Raw genomic sequence first — 20,168 nt, 5'->3', positions numbered from 1 at the left:
CCCTGCCCTGCCCCCTCCCACCCCGCCCCCATTCCAATCCCTTCCCCAAAGTCCCCGCCCCAACTCTGCCCCCCTCTTGCCCCTATTGGTCTCCTTCCCTAAATCCTCAGCCCCGCCTCTTCCCCACCTCCTCCCCTGAGCATGCCACGTTCCTTCCCCCTCCCTCCCAGAGCTTGTTATGCCACAAAACAGCTGTTTCACGGCAGAAAGCGCTGGGAGCTAGGGGGAAAAGCAGGGACGCGGCGTGCTCAGGGGAGGAGGCAGAGATGAGGTGAAGCAGGGGGGCGGGGAGGGGAGCTTGGCTGCCAGTGGGTGCAGCACCCACCAATTTTTCCCTGTGGGTGCTCCAGCCCCGGAGCACCCACGGAGTCGGCGCCTATGGCTCTAGCCCTCTGAGAGTCCAAACAGCAAAAAAGATGAAAAATTTTCCTGTTAGATATTTTTCTTTTCTTTTTCCAGAATTCAAGCTGATGGGATGAGCCCTTTTGCAAGTAGTTTCTTCATAGGTGTCCAGGGGCAATTAACAGCGTCTGTATCGTGATGTCCCACAATGGCCTGTTTAGTTTTGATAGGCCTTTTCGATGGGCAGCAGATATCCCTAAATCACAGTTTTAGAGCAAACATTTTTTACAGTTACAAAGCAAAAACTTAAATATTACCTTGCAGCAGGTGATAACGAAATTATAAGTGAAATTAATGCATGCAGCAACTTACAAACATTTCATAAAGACTAAACACATTGTTATAAGTCCAATACCTATCTTAACTATACTGCCATACGTGAAACAGACTGGTTCCCAGCAGTGAATTTGTTAGTGCTTGGCTGAGGCCTAAAGCCTTTGCAAGAGCTGGCACCTGGTCTGCCAGCGTCATATAGGCCCTCTACCCTGTTCCCCTAAGCCCTGCCTCACCATCTACACTGCATGTTAGTGAGGTATGCAGTGTGTGTTGTGTACTCTACAACTCGCATACATAGCTAAAGTGAGGTCTGTGTAGAGAGCGGGGAGCAGAATTAGGTATAATGGGAACTGAGGAGACTCCGCATCTATCTGGAAGTGGTGGATGAGGGTGGAGTGGGAGCAGGGCTGGTGGATCCACTTCGCAGGCCGAGGATGCTACTGCAGCCCTGAAGCTGAGCCGTGCTGCTCCATGGCCGGATGAGGATCCATCCCCTCCACTCTGCTTGGCACGTTGAGCTTGGTAAAGGATGGGACGGATGTGGCTATTGCTCCAACTCCACTAAGTTCCATGATGTTGCACAGGTATAACCAAGGGCAGAATCTGGCCTTAGAACATTAGGCATTTTACTGTAATATTAATGTGATGGTGCTTTCTGCTACCTCCTGGGGACACACACACACCTTGACCTTCAGTCTAAGTGTTCATTTAGCTCAGGGGTAGGGTTACTACTCCCTCTATATGGTCTGTTATGTCTCTTAGTTTTGGTTTGCTTTGTCCTACTGAGTTTTCTCTCTCTCCTGTTTTCCTTTTTTCTCTTTACACAGTATTTTACCTACAGTGTCTTACTGAGTCTCCTGGCCTGCTCTGTGTTCCTTCAGATCAGCTGCATCGGGAAACTGATCCTAATGTTGATCATCGAATTCATATACGTTCTCATTGTGGAGGTGCCAGGGGTGAACCTCTTTGACAATGCAGATCTTCTAGTTGCAGCCAACACTGTGTAAGTGGATTTCACTTTCAAAATGTCTTCCTCCATCATATTGACTCCCAATGATGCCTCCATATCACTAGGAAGACTGGGTTTCTGAGTCTACAGTGTGTAAACTGTGGAACTGCAGTACTGAGGTGTAAGTCACAACAAATTAAGGCTCCATCATTGTTCCTATTCTCCGTGCCATCTCACAGGCCTCTACACCTTAGAAATCTTCTCCTGAAGATTAAACCTGGTTGTCAGGTTTTCGGTAACGATCAAATATTACTGACAAAACGTAATTGGAATGAGTGTGGATTTTTTTTTCTTAACATGGAGGCTGTTAGCTGTTCTGATTGCTAGCATAAGACTCTTCAAGACTGTCAAGACAGAAATGGCTACTTCAAAAATAAAAATACCAACAGAGTCTGAATGGCTCAGAGAGTTGTGGCTCATCAAATGAACAGTTAGCGTACTGCAGGCTGGGCTGTAAAGCTACCTCGCATTACTGTGCTGCGTACTAACTGTCCATGTGAACCTTGGTACCGCGCACTAGGAGTTTCAGTGGTCTCAGAGATACCCAGCTTTGAAATGAGAGTAGGTCACTAGGGAACTTCTAGTGTGGGGCAGAAGGGTACACGTGAACCATTAGTGCTTGGCAGGCTAGTACGAGGTAGATTTACACTCCAGCCTACCATGCATTAACTATTCCTCTAGGCAAGCCCTTGGTAATGAAATACTGGGGTGCTGGGTTTCACCTCTGGTTTGTTGCTTCAAATCCAGCCCAGGTTAGTAGTGACTCAAAATTGCTATCTGATGTCTGCCTGGTGATCTCCGCCCTGTTCCTAATGTCCACATCTCAAAAGCCAACGGTGACATTAACTCTCAATCTCTGCAAATAGGCCAAGGACTAAGTGGGAATGAAAGCTATCCTTTTATCTATAGAGGTGCATTGGTCCCTCCAGGTCAGGGTTTTGAAGCACAGTGTGAGGGAAGCTTGCACTAATGCTGCTGAACAAACCTCCTTCCACTGATGATGGAATCTCCTCAAGATGTTGGGGAGGGCGGGCGGGTGCGCGCACACACACACACACACACACACACACACACACACACACACACACACACACACACACACACACACACACACACACACACACACACACACACACACACACACACACACACACACACACACTCCTCCTGAGTTGCCCACCACATATTCCATTGTTTTCTTACATGTTCATCTGTCCTAATTTCACATCATTTGAGATGGAGACAACTGCTCCACATGGATGGTTTCATGTCCTTTCTGGTGTCCGTTGGTTCTTTCGAGCTGGGCATTTTCATAACCCTCAAAACCACTTTTATTAGTATTATTATGTGTCCAATAATAATTTATGATTTTATAGGTTCTCCTTTAAATTTACAATGGAATCATTGCAAATAGTTTGTTAGCATAAGCAAACAAAATTGTGCAGGAAGCCAAGTGGCACTAGTATCGCTTCTTTGCCATATTCATTGTCAGTAGTTTTGATGCAATTAATCTCTTTTGGGGGTTTTATTTCCTTCTTTTAGGAGTAAATTTATCCCTAAATAGCTTTGCCTGTTTGAAGAAATAACATAGAAACATAATTTGGAGAAAAAAAGCATTTTATACCCCAAAAGGCATCACATTCTTGGTAAACCTAGCGTTCTGCAAGATTACAGCACTTAAAAGCGTAATTTACATCACTCCGCAATCAAAATGTCAGTAATAAGGTGGAGGAAATCAGCAGTTTTTCCCAGAAAGAAATTTCTGTGCTGCTGTATTCTCATTAAATTATTTTTGTTTCCACTAAAAGCTCCATTAGCAGCTAACACCACAAAGCATAGCAATCCATTTGTGTCTTATGAGAGATGGGTAGTCAGTTTACAACACACAATCTAGAGATGTACCACCACGTCCAGCTGACATAAAAACACAGCCTCGTGATACTTTTATTTGGACTCCTGGTGTAGTTATATAATTACTGTCTATTCTGCAGGCTTTAGAATACATTCACTCATTAGGAACTATACAGATGTCACTTTGTACTTCTGGGTACAAACCATCCCACCATGCAAGCAACTGAAGACTGATAGTAATGCCCTGGAAATCACTAGACATGACTACAATGACACACCAGCATCGTGACACTTGAAGTATAACTAGAAGAGCAAAGCTAGTGTTACGTAAAACTCATCTGCCATGCAGGAGAGAAAATTAACTTCATAGACTCATAGCTTTTAAGGCCAAAAGGCATCGTTATGATAATCCAGTCTGACCTCCTGCATAACATAGGCCAGAAAACTTCACCCAGTAATTTTGCATCAAGTCCACAGTTTCTGCTTGAGCTATAAGCATATCTTTTAGAACAACATCCAGTCTTGAGATGGAATGTACATCATGTTCCTAGGTAAGTTGCACCAAGGTAGATTTACTGATTTATTGATTAGCCTCAATTTTGAAATTTTCATTTTAGGTTTATTCTGGATTGGCTAGCTTCAGCTTCCACCCACTGGATCTTGTTATGCCTTTTTCTACTAGACCAGGGGTGGGCAAACTTTTTGGCCCGAGGGCCACATCGGGGTTTCCAAACTGTATGGAGGGCCATGTAAGGAAGGCTGTGCCTCCCCAAACAGCCTGGCATCGCCACTTCCAGCCCCGAATGCCCCCCTCAGAACCCTGACCCATCCAACCCCCCTGCTTCTTGTCCCCTGACTGCCCCTCCTGGGACCTCACCCCCTATACAACCCCCCGTTTCCCATCCCCTGACACACACCCCCAGAACCTCTGCCACATCCAACCTCCCCCTGTCCCCCTAACCACCCCCCTGCTCCCTGTCCCCTGACTGTCCCAACCCCTATCTACACCCCCGCCCTCTGACAGCCCCCCCATGTCTCCCACGCCTATCCAACTGCTCCCTGTCCCCTGACTGCCCCCAAAACCTCCACCCCATCCAACCCCCCGCTTCCCACCTCCTTACCATGCCGCCTGGCCGGAGCCAGCCCTGCTGCCCGAGCTGCTCAACAGGAGTGGTGGGCCAGAGTGCGGCACACTGAGGCACCGGGGGAGGGGCTGGGGGCTAGCCTCCCTGGCTGGGAGCTTAGGGGCCAGGCAGGACGGTCCCGCGGACCGGCGTGGCCTGCACGCCGTAGTTTGCCTACCTCTGTGCTAGACTAAAGATCCATCTACTATCAGAAATCTCTTCCCCATGTAGGTACTTGTAGACATGATCAAGTGATCTCTTAACCTCCTCTTGGATAAACTAGATTAAGCTTCTTCAGCCTTTCATTATAAGATTTTGAACTGTACTTGTAGCTCTTTGCAGAACACTTTCCATTTATCAACATATTTTTCGAAGTATGGACACCAGAATTGGATGCAGTATTCCAGTAATGGTCTCACTAATGCCGTACACTAAGGTAAAATCACCTCTGTACTCCCACTTGATATTCCTGTGTTTATTCATGCAAGGATTGCATTTGCTGACTAGCTACAGCATTACACTGGAAGCTCATGTTCAGCTGATTATATGGTGTAACCCCTCAGTCCTTCTCAGAGTCACTGCATACCAAGATTCAGTCCCGCATCTTGTAAGTGTGAACGATGTTCTTTGTTCTTAGATGTACGATCTCACATTCTGCTGTGTGAAAAATGCATGTTCAGGGCTGGTTCAGCAGGACGGTTGTCCTGGGCACCAGCTTTCAGGGGCCATGACTTTTTTTTCCACCTCCTCCACTGGTTGGCTGGCCATTTTTTTGTTTTCTCTGCCGCTTTTGGGGGGTGGGGGGCTGAAATTGTTTGGTTGGCAAAATGCATAGGGCTGCTCCTACACATGTTGCCCAAAGAAGCGCATCTATCAAACGATCCTGCTTGGTCTGTATTACCTACTTGTTCCCATGATTAATTACCACTCCAACAATTTTTGTGTTATCTGCATACTTCACTTGCAATGACTTAATGTTTTCTGCAGATCATTGCTAAAAATATTGAATAGCATGAGGCCAAGAATAGTCCCTCTGAAAGTCCACTAGAAACACCCCCTCCTTCTTACAATAGGAGTAGTGGAGGCAAACAACCGAACTAATTTTAAGATGGAGCTTGATAAGTTTATTAACAGGATTACTTGATGGTGTTTTCTGCACTAGCAGGGGACTGGGCTCAGTGACCAAGGAGGTCTCTTCCAGTCCTATGACTTATATTCCTGTGGATAATGATTCCCCATTTACAGTTACTTTTTGTGATCAGTCAGTTAACCAGTTTTTAATCCATCTGATATGGGCTACATTGATTTGGTATAGTGCTTACTCTTTTATCAGAATGTTATGTAAAAAATCACCTTTACAACCCAAACTTTGTAATCGCATCAAAAAACAGCATCAAGTTTGTTTGACATGGCCCATGTTCCATCAAACCATGTTGACTGTCTTTCATTAAACTACCATTTTTTAATTCTTTACCAGTTGCATCCCATATTAGCCTTTCCATGATTTTGCTTGAGACTGATGTCAGACTAACCAGTCTAGTTGCCCAGGTCGTCCCATTTACTTGTTTTAAATAATGGCACAACATTTGCTTTTTTCCATTACTCTGGAGCTCCCCCAGTTTTCCCAGACTTGTTTGTGATGGTTTCTTTTTGTGTCTAGGATTGTGAGTCACCTGATTATCCCCCTTCCTCAGCCAGAGAGAGACTTGCTGGTGCTAAACTGGGTGTCAGCTCCCTGACACACTCACTCTCTTAGTCACTCGGAGAGTTTCCTCAGGGCTCTGCCATCTTACCTTTGCTTGCAGGTTAACACTTGGTGTACTTCAGTCCCTGAGCTCCTCTTCTGAAGTGTCTCCTGGTGGTGTCCAGCCCATGTCACTGGACACTCACAGTAACTATTCCCAAGGGAACAGTATACACACAGCTTCACTGACCAGGTCCCCAGCTTAAGATCAGGTCCTTTATAACACCACAGCATGGAGATATAGTGAAACAATCATACGTTTATCATCAAAGATTAAGATACTGGGTAAGGTTAATGGAAACAGGAATGGTTACATATGAAATAAAAAGTATAACACGCTCCTTGGTGTCTAAACTTAACTTTAACAGGCTAAAATCCTTGTCTGAAATCACCTAAACCTTTCTTCCAGCATCATCAACCCACATGGCTGGATCCACTGTTCATGGGTCCAAAAGCCCTGTCCTTTGTGTGTCCTCCGTGATGGACCAGGACGTGTCCTTTTCCCTTCCTCTTATTTTCCCCCAAAGTTAGTGATTTTGTCCCCAGCATCAGTAAAACCCTCTAGGGGCAGGTCTACACTGAAAACTTACATAGGCATAGCTATATCTCTCAGGGCTGTGAAAACTCGACAACCCTGAGAGAGAAATCTAGGATGCCAACCAAACCTCCAGTGTAGACAGCATCATGCTGACAGACAGATTCTTCTATCAACCTAGCTACCTGCCTCTTGGGGAGGTGGATTAACTATAGCGATGGGAGAACCTCTCTACACTGATGTGCTAGTGGAGTGGTTTAAGTGGAGACAAAGCCTGTTTTTTCTCTGGTGCCTGTTGCCTTCATGCTGACTTCACGTCTCTGTTCTTTATTAGCATTCAGTTCTAATCAGTGAAGAGAGGCCTGTTGTGAAACAATACAAGGCTTTATTTATATGTAAATTAGCTAGCTATCCAAACACCCCTGTGCTGAGAGAGAACCTGTCTCTGCTGGTGACTCATACCTTTGATACATACGCTCAGGATATATTTTCTGTACATAACTTTTTAAATATCATCAGTACATACATTTCACATTGATATTAATGACACCACCTTTCATTTGATACCTAACAAGACACTATGTGGGAATAATTTACTGCAAAAGCAGTGTGTTAGGTGTAGTGAGTTTGTCAGGCCTATTAGGAGTTGCTGACACAGATCAGTGAAGCCTTGGCCAGCAGGCACCAATGGGCCTCTGTGCCACATTGTTACAAACTAATAGGGATGACTGAGTGAGCTTGGCCAAATCTTTCAATACTTACTGAATGCCAGTGTTCCTGAGAACCCCAGCCGTCAGGCTGACCAAGCACGTACGTGTATATATTGCACCCATATAATACATGCCTTCTTGCTGAATCTTTTGTCAAAGGACATTCCTGAAATCTCAAGCTCAGGTAAGGAAGTCTCCCCATGTGGTCATCTCCCCCCCACACCCCACTTAACTCATCCTACTTTGCTATGCCAATCCTCTATTAGTACGAGGTTCTTAAGTCACCTTATGCCTGTGATGTGAATTAGAGCAGCTGAAGAGCTACTTTCACTTACACCCGGGGCAGGTATTGCAGGATCTAGGAGTCACACAACGAGCACCCTGATGGCCTCTTCCGTCTCTCACCACGACTATCCTGTGTCAGGTAGATCCTCGCCACAGGGGAGAATCGACCCCCATATATATCCACTGCCCTCAGCTGGGAAATACACTAACCTGGTTGAATAGTACATTTTTCTGCTGTTCCAATCGGTGCAAACGCTGTAAAATATTCCTGCCACAAAACATGAGTCTCCCTCAACCTATTAATAGAAAGAAATCATTTGCGGCAGCAGGCTTTTTTGTTCACCAAGGCTTTATTATAAATCACCGTTTCCCTATCCCTATGATTTACAGCCAAGGTTAGTGCCTACAGTTTAGATCAGGCATTCAGCAATCTCCAAAGCTCCTGAATTGTGTACGCTGATACATACAGCCTGGACCCTGTGTATTGCTGGTGTAGCAGAGTAAAGTGGCTAAGAAGTCTGTTATGAATAGTGTGCAAGATAAAGATGTATTTATAAATCAAAATGAGAGGGATCCCTGGTCTCAATACAGCAGAAAATCTTCTGTAAGAAATAAGATTAGGGAACCAAATGTTTTTTCACTATGCTTCTTGGGTTTTGGTGGATTCTATCTCTAATTCTACAGCGATAAGTCAAATAGTCTTCTTAGTTCACGTCTACACTTAAAAGTTAGGTTGAACCAGCTACGTCACTCAAGGGTGTGAAAAATCCACACCCCCTGAGCGATACATTTGCCAATCTAATCCCTGGTGGGAAGAATTCTTCTGCCGACATAGCTACTGCCTGTCAGGGAGGTTGATTAACTACAGTGATGGGAGAACATCTGTCGTTGTAGCGAGTGTCTACACTGAAGCGTTTGATAGTGGTTTAAGTATAGACATAGCTTTAGTCTCAGTATAACAAAAATTGCACAATAGTTTAGCACAAAGTATTCAGGGATATTGTAAGGTCTCAGGGTAAGGTTATGTCCTCTGATTTGCCTGTAAAGCACAATGCACACCAGTGGCACCATAATAATAATCATTGATTTATTTCTGTGTAAACAGTTAAAAAAGAAAAGACACTTATATAGGGTGCTCGACACTGAACACTCAATTCATACTACAGCCTAGCCCCAGCAACATGAAACAAACAATCAGACAGGAACTTGCGAGGCAGCTACTCTCAAAAAAGTGCCTTGCCACCCCTTCTTTGTAAGGGGAGCATACCCTCCGCCCTCTCCCACAACTCTGTTAAATGAATGTCTCTTGCAGCATACCCAGCACAGTACTAGTAATGCAAACTGGTATCTAAAGTGACCCTTAAAGTTTACTTCAGTGTTTCTCAACCTATTTACCAATGTGGGCCGCATATCCAGCTCTCTCTCTGTTATGTGGGCTACATCCACACAATATATGTACTACCTGTATATGGGCCTGAGGATGTCACATGGGCCACAGCTGTCTGCTGATTGGGCCGCAAGCAGCTTGCGGGCCACAGGTTGAGAACCGCTGGTTTACTTAAAAGAAGTCCCTTCTCCTGCTAATATTCATCTGTATAGTGCTGCCAGGGCACTTGCACTAATGTTATAACACGGTTCAGCGTTGGTAACTGAATGCCTTGCAGGATGGGGTGGGCAGTGCTAACGTGCTTTTAAGGATCCAGAGATATCATACCATACAGCATGTCATGTATAGCAATCACAGGCATTCCTGCCCAAAGTATTCAGAGTCTATTTGAAAATGCAATGAGTGTGTATGACAAATAGAAGGAGGACTGGGGGGAGCACGAGGGTAACAACTATACAATTATGCAGTTAACAACAGTGTGCTTATTCCTGAACCAGTGATGTCAACAGAAGGTTGCCTCCAACTTCAGTGAGTGCAAGACCAGGCCCAACTAGATCATGCCACCACATTGTCGCTACAGCGCAAATTGGTGATTTCTGTTACAACACACTGAAATTTGCAATAATGACAATCATTAAGTAAATTACCATTATTATTATTATTATTATTATTTTATTATAAGCTCCTTTTTAATATTAAAGAATTCATTAATTGGGAAGATGGATCCGGTAGTTCAGAAATGTTCTGAAACATGCACAGGCTTTTGCCAAGTGCCTTCCATTGGATTTTAAATCCTGGATGGTCTTCTGAAAATTAACTTTCCCACTGATCTTTACACATAATGTATGTTTAATTCACACTCTCACTTCAAGAGAAATCAATGTAATAGCATCATTCTTCACCTTTCAATGTAACTACTGGCCAGTAATGAAAGACTGTTTAAAAGGATTGTAGCGCCACTCAGTGTTAAAACTGCAGGACTGTAAAGTCCTCAGTGATGTCAAAAAGACTTTTGTGTTACTCCTGAAGAGATCAAACCAAAATATTCACCTTAAATATGTCTGATTTTTTTCCAGTGAGTTCTCTAATGCAACATCAACATGGTGAGTTTCTTTTTTTCACATTTCATGTCCAAAATTGCCTTTTAAAATGTTCACCAAAATGTAGTAGCAGCATGTTTGAGTCACAGATAGCAAGGCTTCTGCTAGTTCTTGTCATTGCTCCTATGAGCTGGCACAGTAAAGTATAGATACTTCAAAGGTGCTGAATAGTGACCAGGCATGTATGCTTGTTCTTGGAGTGTATTCTGAAAGGGATGATGCCAACTAGCTACTGGTCCAGATTGTAGATTTTGTTTTTTAAAAAAGATTGAAGGTCTTACTTTAATAAATGTTTTCATAATTTTAAATTCAAAAGGGGATTTTGGGGGCGGGGGGAAAGAGATTTTAAAATTTCCGTAAAGTGTAACTTTTGAATAATTGTAAATGAAAGAGAGAGAGAGAGATTGACTAGCTATTAACCACACACACCTTGAAACTAAGCAGTCTAGTTTCACTGTCCAAGCCTAATGGGGAAGGGAAAAAAGCATAAATGGTGCTAAGTAAACAAGATTTTTAAAGTTATTTCAGTTTTACCGAGTATAGTGTTGTGTTAGTGGCTTTTTAGAAATGGCTTTTATATTGACAATGTCCCTTTAAGAAGTTTAATCTAATCTCCAGTTTCAGATGTCATATTTGAAACCAATTATCAACTGCAAAGGTTGCAAGCAACCACAAGTATTGTTCAAATGGCGAGTCAGGAAAATTCCCTCTACTGCTCTTGCAAAACAAACATTAGGTTGCACAATCGTGCCTTCAAGAGAGAGATGGAGCTTACAGTTACAGCTATGTTCTTCCTGGTCAGGAGCAGAGGGCTGAGAATATTCACAGGCTTCTGTCTTCTCCTTGACTCTAGCTCCCAGAAAGTGTCGAGAGTGGCACTGAAGATTGTGACCCCTATCGTCATAACTGTTTTTGTCCTGGCATTATATCTGCATGCCCAGCAGGTGGAATCCACAGCAAGGCTCGACTTCCTTTGGAAACTGCAGGTGGGTGGGTGCTATATGTGTTTGCATAATGCATTGAAGTTGTGTTTCATAATGCAAAACTATTGCCCTACAGTGACGGACAGTGTGATCAAATGCCCATGAATTAGAGCTGGACATTGCCTACAATCCGACAGACCAATAGTGCTCTTCACTTCTGTAGCATCTTTCATTCAAGGGTCTTAAAGCACTTGATGTGCCTTATCTACAGGGATGCTATGATGCTTAATTTATTGGGGTAAGCGTTATCCCCATTTTACAGCTGGCTAAACTGAGGCGTAGGCAGGTTAGACCACTTGCCAAAGGTCACATAGCAAGGCACCATTTGTTTTCTTTAACCATGCTGCTGAATTCTGAAATCAGAGGCAGGCAGCAGAAAAAGTCTGTACAGCTTTCAGAAGTTATCAGACATCTCTGCTTCTTTTGGACCTTGATCTCTATGTAAACAAACATAGAAACCACCTCTGAAATCTAAGCAGAAACCAAGTTGGGTAGGCTTTAGTTTGCAGCTTTCAGAGATATGGTTATCGGAGTTTGGGTATATTAACATATTTAGATCCTATGAATGTTTTGTGGCTTAATTTTTTAAAAAGGCTGGGCAATTTGACAATCCCTAATAACACAGCTGGGCCAGCCACGATAATAACCAAGGTAAATCCATCAGGGTACAAGATGAATGAATGTTTGAAGGACTCACAGTGGAGTTTTCAACTTCGCTCTCACATAAAGCACTGGACCTGGCTAGATGCTTTATAGTTTTTTCCCTTTTTCAGTCAAATCCTGGCTGTTAGTGGACTCCTGATACCAGACTAAATGGATTAATATTCACATAGCAAGATATCACACTAATAATAATAGGATATTTACATAATGCCACATACAGCTTCAAACTTCTGTACAAGCGTTAACTAATTAGTGCTCCCTTGGCATGTAGGTAAATATTGTTACCTCAAGTTTATAAATGAGGAAACAAAAGAGAGGTGAGGGGACGTGCCCATGGCTGCTCCACGATTCAGAACAGAGCCAAGTTTAGTATTCAGAGTTCCCATCCTGTGCTCAGTCCTTCGATAGTGTTGCTTCTCCAGATGGATCTAAGCCCTTTCCATGCAGGAAAGCAGACCTGATTGGCCCTTGTAGATTCCATGTTCCTGTTTTTCGCGTCAGACCTGGAAATATCACATTCCAGAAGTGGCCTTATTTGTATAAATCAGGTTCACAGTGTCAGGAAGCTATCACTGAAGTCCTGGTTTCCAGAGGAGTGAAAGCACACACTACCTGGGACAGCTGTTTGATGTTGCTGTGAGGAGGGCAGTTCAGTGGTTATTGTGTATTAGCCACATGGTTCACACTTACTGCCTGTACCGATTTCCTTCCTTCCTTTTGTTTTGTGGTTTTTCAGGGGGGTGGGGAGGGAAGAAAGCGATTACCAGATGGTAGTGATGGAAGAGGCACAATGTATGCCGGACTGATGCATTCTCACAGGAGCATCTCCAGTGAAATCAGTGGAGTTCACTGACTGCAAAGCTGGTACTAATTAGGTTTACAAGGAGAACTCAGAAGGATTATCCGTGAAGTCTGAGTCACATAGTGAGCTTATACCAGGGGTCTCAAACACATGGCCTGCGGGCCATATGCGGCCCGCAGGGTTATTTTCTGCGGCCCGCCAGTTCCCCGCGGCACCCCCGCCCACCTAGCATTTACCTAAAGCGGCTCCAGCCCGGGGCGCACCGGGGGCAGGGAAGGCTTCCTCTCTGCCTGCCTGCCCTGCCCCTGCGCCACTCCAGGAAGCGACCAGGACCTGGGGGCCCAGGGGTCTGTGTGTTGCCCTGGCCGCTCCTCCAGGTACCTCCCCCGAAGCTCCCATTGGCCGCGGTTCCCCATTCCCAGCCAATGGGAGCTGCAGGGGAGACACACTGCCCCCGCCCCCCCGTGCCTGGCCGCTTCCTGGAGCAGCACATCAGCAGGACAGGCAGGCAGGGAGCCAACCCCTCCTGCACCCTGACCCCCTGCCCTGAGCCCCCTAGCACACCCCGCACACCTCCTGCACCCCGACCCCCTGCCCTGAGCCCCCTGCTGCACTCCACACCCCTGCTGCATCCCGACTCCCTGCCCTAAGCCCCCTGCTGCACCCCAACCCTCTGCCCTGAGCCCCTGACGCACCCCACCTGCCTTCTGCACCCTAACCCCCTGCCCTGAGCCCCCTGCCACACCCTGCACCCCCTGGGAGGGGCGGGGCCTCACAGAAGGGGTGGAGTGGGAGCGGGGCCGGGGCAGCGGGGTGTGGTGGTCAGTGGTGCGGCCCTCAGGCTAATGTACTAGTCCTCATGTGGCCTTCATGGTCATCTGAGTTTGAGATCCCTGGCTTATTCTCTTATTTTATTGTGTCCTCCTCGTCCTATGAAAGTACATCCATCCAATAGGTTCCATTTCATCTAAATCCTAAAATCCATGCACGCTAGGCCAATGTTCAGAAACTAACACCCCTCCACAACCCCTTCCAACTCAACCTCCCATCCACTCAAACATACTCCTCCTCCCCTTCTGAAAATACCTGGGAAAGCAGATAGACTTTGCAGACTGACCTGAAGGTCATCTATTCCAGACTCTGGCAGGTCAGCGCAGAGTGGGCTGGGGATTGCACTCCAATGGTGAAGATCTCCCTTATAATACAGGAACTCTGAACAGGTTCACTGAGAGAGCTATAGACTAGCTTGATTTTGTGTAAGCTCAATTGTAATTACATTTCATGAGCATCCATATGTATTAGCAAACCTCATGCAAACTGAGTTTCCTGGGACAAAGGGTACAATCCTGTGAGGTGCTGATTCTACCTCGGCCCTATTGAAATGATCTCCTCGTGGGAGCTGAGCAGGCTCAAAAACAGGGCAAATGTTTACATCAAGTATGACCATGTTTCTGAAGTGCATTAATATTCTGCTCTCTGGTTCTGTGAGCTCACTTTCAGTTCTCTCTCCTCCCAAGTAGCAACTAGAATGGCCAGCATGATTCTCTTTCTCTTTTCTCAACTAGGCCACTGAAGAGAAAGAGGAAATGGAGGAGCTGCAGGCGTACAATAGACGCCTCCTCCACAACATCTTGCCGAAGGACGTGGCAGCCCATTTCCTGGCACAAGAGCGGCGAAACGATGAGCTGTATTACCAGTCCTGTGAGTGCGTGGCTGTCATGTTTGCCTCCATCAGCAACTTCTCGGAGTTCTACGTGGAGTTAGAGGCAAACAACGAAGGGGTGGAATGTCTGAGGCTCCTCAATGAAATTATTGCAGACTTTGATGAAGTGAGTGAGAGACCGTTAATCTTGCTAGTTCTACTGACAGAGCAAACAGAATCAGTTCAACGCTTCCCTCATGAGAAGGGAGTCAAGCAGCAATGGGACCAGTCCAGTCCTCATCACACACATTCTCAGTCTTTAACCTGTTTTAATTTAAGGTCACTTTCTTTTCCTTACCCTCTTCTGCAGCAACAAATAATTGTCCTTCCTTTGTGTATTACGTATTGTTACCTGGCTGGAGATCCATGGACTCTGACCACAGAGTCACAGACACACTTGATACAATTTTTCATAGTGGATGTGCCATGCCATACTTCATTGCTGTAAGGATGAGTTAAACAGCATGTATTAGTGTGCATCAAGTCTTATTCAGTAACTTTGGTCTCTTTCTGTGAAACAGATAATAAGTGAGGATCAATTCCGGCAGCTGGAGAAGATCAAAACCATTGGCAGTACGTACATGGCTGCTTCAGGCCTCAATGACTCTACTTATGACAAGGTGGGAAAAACACACATCAAAGCTCTGGCTGACTTTGCCATGAAGTTAATGGACCAAATGAAGTACATTAATGAGCATTCGTTCAACAACTTCCAGATGAAAATAGGTAACATATTTGGATTGAGGTTACAGAATTAATTTTTATTGATGTTCATTCCAACCTGGCCACTTCATCTAGAGTTAAAAGTGCAGCTTAATTTATATTTAAAAGCTACAAGTTCGCTGGTTCCAGTGAATCCGGCCTGTTGGGACAGAGAACTAGTTATGATGCTTTTCTTTGGTGAGTCTGTCCAGTTCTTTGAGGACAAGTGTTCACTTATGGAAACCACCACTAGGATTGGCACTAGTAGGGAAGTGATGTTGGCTGCAGCACGGCCAAAGATTGAACAGTCACAGAGGCTCGTACTGTGTAAAGGTTGAGGCACGCTGGCATCTGGGCAGGACTGGGAATCTTTCATTGTTACTGCCCCGGTACACCTGCTATGTGGACATAGACTTCAGTCTCAAGGCCTGTCATTCTATCACCTGACCTGCACATTAAATTTCCTTTTAAAAATAGCGGAAGCCATGAGAAGGAAAAGAATGTGACAACCCCCTAAGGTGATATTTAGGCTAAGGAAATCATCAGGACTCTGTATTATCACATAGAAGACCCCGTTTTTCCCCGTGGCATATACTTCTCCCAATCTACCCACAGCTTTAAAAAACAACATATTGCACAGCTGGAAGGTTTTATGGGTTATTTCTGGATTTAAAAAGGGAAATGCCTAACCTTGGAACATTCATATATGTGCCTGATGAACAGCCTGCTCCCATGACTCCTGGGTGATCATAGAATATCAGGTTTGGAAGGGACCTCAGGAGGTCATCTAGTCCAACCCCCTGCTCAAAGCAGGACCAATCCCCAATTAAATCATCCCAGCCAGGGCTTTGTCAAGCCTGACCTTAAAAACTTCTAAGGAAGGAGATTCTACCACCTCCCTAGGTAACGCATTCCAGTGTTTCACCACCCTCCTAGTGAAAAAGTTTTTCCTAATATCCAACCTAAACCTCCCCCACTGCAACTTGAGACCATTACTCCTTGTCCTGTCCTCTTCTACCACTGAGCATAGTCTAGAACCATTCTCTCTGGAACCACCTCTCAGGTAGTTGAAAGCAGCTATCAAATCCCCGCTCATTCTTCTCTTCTGCAGACTAAACAATCCCAGTTCCCTCAGCCTCTCCTCATAAGTCATGTGTTCCAGACCCCTAATCATTTTTGTTGCCCTTTGCTGGACTCTCTCCAATTTATCCACATCCTTCTTGTAGTGTGGGGCCCAAAACTGGACACAGTACTCCAGATGAGGCCTCACCAATGTCGAATAGAGGGGAACGATCACGTCCCTCGATCTGCTGGCTATGCCCCTACTTATACAACCCAAAATACCATTGGCCTTCTTGGCAACAAGGGCACACTGCTGACTCATATCCAGCTTCTCGTCCACTGTCACCCCTAGGTCCTTTTCCGCAGAACTGCTGCCTAGCCATTCGGTCCCTAGTCTGTAGCTGTGCATTGGGTTCTTCGGTCCTAAGTGCAGGACCCTGCACTTATCCTTATTGAACCTCATCAGATTTCTTTTGGCCCAATCCTCCAATTTGTTTAGGTCCCTCTGTGTCCTATCCCTGCCCTCCAGCGTATCTACCACTCCTCCCAGTTTAGTATCATCTGCAAATTTCCTGAGAGTGCAATCCACACCATCCTCCAGATCATTTATGAAGATATTGAACAAAACCAGCCCCAGGACCGACCCCTGGGGCACTCCACTTGACACCGGCTGCCAACTAGACAGGGAGCCATTGATCACTACGCATTGATCCCGACAATCTAGCCAACTTTCTACCCACCTTATAGTGCATTCATCCAGCCCATACTTCTTTAACTTGCTGACAAGAATACTGTGGGAGACTGTGTCAAAAGCTTTGCTAAAGTCAAGAAACAATACATCCACTGCTTTCCCTTCATCCACAGAACCAGTAATCTCATCATAGAAGGCGATTAGATTAGTCAGGCATGACCTTCCCTTGGTGAATCCATGCTGACTGTTCCTGATCACTTTCCTCTCATGTAAGTGCTTCAGGATTGATTCTTTGAGGACCTGCTCCATGATTTTTCCAGGGACTGAAGTGAGGCTGACTGGCCTGTAGTTCCCAGGATCCTCCTCCTTCCCTTTTTTAAAGATGGGCACTACATTAGCCTTTTTCCAGTCATCCGGGACTTCCCCCGTTCGCCACGAGTTTTCAAAGATAATGGCCAATGGCTCTGCAATCACAACCGCCAGTTCCTTTAGCACTCTCGGATGCAACTCATCCGGCCCCATGGACTTGTGCACGTCCAGCTTTTCTAAATAGTCCCTAACCACCTCTTTCTCCACAGAGGGCTGGCCATCTATTCCCCATGTTGTGATGCCCAGCGCAGCAGTCTGGTGATGGTGTATAGACAATGGACCTGAAGCACTGGGGTTTCTTTTCTGTTTCTAGGGTTAAATATTGGTCCTGTGGTAGCCGGGGTAATAGGAGCACGCAAACCTCAATATGACATCTGGGGAAACACAGTCAATGTAGCCAGTCGAATGGACAGTACAGGTGTTCCTGACAGAATTCAGGTGAGTTTTAATTAACATAAAACACAAAATGTATCTTTTAGGGGATTTTCAATCTAACCATCTCATTTCATCACTTTATGCCAAACTTTTAGATAGTAGGTTGAGAGAGGTGAACAAGGGGCCTGAGCACAGTATTGGGAGCCTGGAATCCTGAGTTCTGATCCTGACTCATGTGGTCTTGGGACAATTCATTCATTTCCCTATCTTTCAGTTGGGGGTTAGTATGTTGTAGGGATGTTGTGAAGGTTATTATTAAAGCACTGGGAGAAGTATAGTAGGAGGCAAATTCTGCCCTGACTTACACCCCATTGACTTTATTGTTGAGCCCCATGCAACTAGATAACATGTTAACACAGAATTATAGCCATATCCTACTCCAAAGGACGTTTTGTTGCCACACAACCTCACTGCTAAAGAAAAGCAAGGAGAATCTTAGAGCTATTTTGGTTTACTAGGACTTGCCTCACAAACTTGTTTCTGTGGCTACTGTTATCTATTGTAAGCAGCATTTTCCACAAACTACAATGTCTTTAATTTTCTCTGTCACAATGATGCCCTGTATTCTGTGAGAGTATATATATACTCTTTCTTCAAAACTGTAGAAGGATTTCAGACAGGCATGGCGGTGGGGGCATTTCCCTAGAGAAGCAGAGAGAGAGAGTAGTTTTAAGGTTAATGCAATCTTTCTTATTCTAATCAAGCTCCTTGTTCAGTGTTCAAAGAGAGTGACCTTTCCAGCAGTTCATTTCCATTGTCACATGGCACATACAGTCTTGTTTTCTCTTAAACACTGTTGTGTATCATCATTCCTCAGTACCATACTGCAGAGGTATAAAAATCATCAATAAGAGTAAATGATGCCAAATCCAAGTGAGGATTGTGTGTTTTTCAGCTAAACTGAGAGTTAACTGGATCACTATTTATTAAAACTTTTCTACCTAAGAATATCTGTGAGCAGTTTTCTCTCTAGTAAAACAGATTAGACTGGTGACTTTCCAGCCCTATGAAGGTAGACGTGGAAACATATAAACCCAGAGAACAGAGCATGAGAAAACGTTGTAAGGAACAATTCTGCACTGAACAGAGTCTGCGGTAGATCAATCTGCAGTGACCATATTTTAATGAGCTGCATTGTGAGCTGATAAATAGATGGGTATGACATATATACAACACAATACTCAAAGGAGAGTTCAGAAAATTATCAGTCACTTTGCCCACACTGATAGTTAACACAATGAGTGCAGTTAGATTTCAGGATCTATCAGGCAATGGAAAATCAGTGGACTCTTGCCAGAGGATGACTGGATCAGCTTTTCTGTGTACATATGTCAGGTGCTAGACCCTAAACTGAAAGGATTTGGGGCTAGCTTTTCAGAAGTAGTTAGGTGTCTAGTTGGATTTTCAGAAAAGCAGCCTAAACTGCTTCTTTAGGCAACTAAATATATTTGAAAATTTGAAAATACCCCCTTGAAAATGTTCTTCTATGTAACAAATGGGTATATTTGAATGGCAGATGCCTTAAACTGCAGAATGAAATGGGATAGTGCCTGAACAATCCTTGTTGTCTTTCACCCAATTTGATCACCTAGTGTGTTTCCAGTTTGATTGTTTGTTTGCAGCTTCCTGAGAAATGACATGAGTCGTGTATTATCCATTTAAGGGTTTACTTCATAGGGGCCACAATTTAAATGAATTTCCAACCTACTTCCCTAACCGCACCCTACTTTCACAGGAACATTGCCAAGCATTGCGCCTGGGTTCTAGATGCAGTAGCTTAGTACTATGACTAAGGATACGAATCTGTCACAGAGGTCACGGATGCCATTACTTCTTCTGGGACAGGGCTGCTAGAGCAGCAGCAGCTGCCAGAACAGGTGGCCAGCGGCCAGCCCCAGGGTTGCCGGAGCAGTAGCCAGCCCTGAAGCAGTGGCCCCCAAAACAAATGGCAGCAGCTGGCTCTGGGACCACTGGAGCAGCAGCCAGGATGGAGGCTGCCAGAACAGCTAACCAGCGGTCAGCCCTGGTGCCACCAAACAGCTGGCCTGTCAGAGCAGCGGTTGGGGTTGGGTCAGTCCCCCAGGGGCTGGAGCAGCAATGGTCAGCGCCTGCCACAGGAGCAGTGGGGGGGCTGGAGCAGCTGCAAGCCTAAGCATTTTTGTTTATTGCCCGCAAGCTGTCCATAACTTTTACTAAAAATACCTGTGACAGAATCTTAACCTTAACTATGACTAACCTTTTTCATATTGTGATCTGCACCCCACCTCCTTAATGTAAGCATGAAATGGGATATTTCCTTTCCCCCCTTTGGGATCATGACCTAGCACTTTACCTGG

General features: G+C 45.0%; 1 protein-coding gene across 1 annotated transcript in view; it reads left to right on the top strand.

Annotated features, from left to right (window-relative positions):
- The window catches only part of ADCY5 (adenylate cyclase 5), a 345,212-nt gene that overhangs the window by 322,085 nt on the left and 2,959 nt on the right, over positions 1-20,168 (top strand). Inside the window, exons 15-20 of the mRNA XM_048869060.2 lie at positions 1,506-1,681; positions 10,400-10,426; positions 11,277-11,409; positions 14,437-14,700; positions 15,095-15,299; positions 17,711-17,835. Of these exons, the coding sequence (XP_048725017.1) occupies positions 1,506-1,681; positions 10,400-10,426; positions 11,277-11,409; positions 14,437-14,700; positions 15,095-15,299; positions 17,711-17,835 (930 nt within the window). The remainder of the gene's footprint in view (positions 1-1,505; positions 1,682-10,399; positions 10,427-11,276; positions 11,410-14,436; positions 14,701-15,094; positions 15,300-17,710; positions 17,836-20,168) is intronic.

Source organism: Caretta caretta, chromosome 11 (genome assembly GCF_965140235.1).
Source record: "Caretta caretta isolate rCarCar2 chromosome 11, rCarCar1.hap1, whole genome shotgun sequence".
NCBI classification, from domain to species: domain Eukaryota; kingdom Metazoa; phylum Chordata; order Testudines; family Cheloniidae; genus Caretta; species Caretta caretta.
This window is presented reverse-complemented; position numbering and strand designations above follow the sequence as displayed.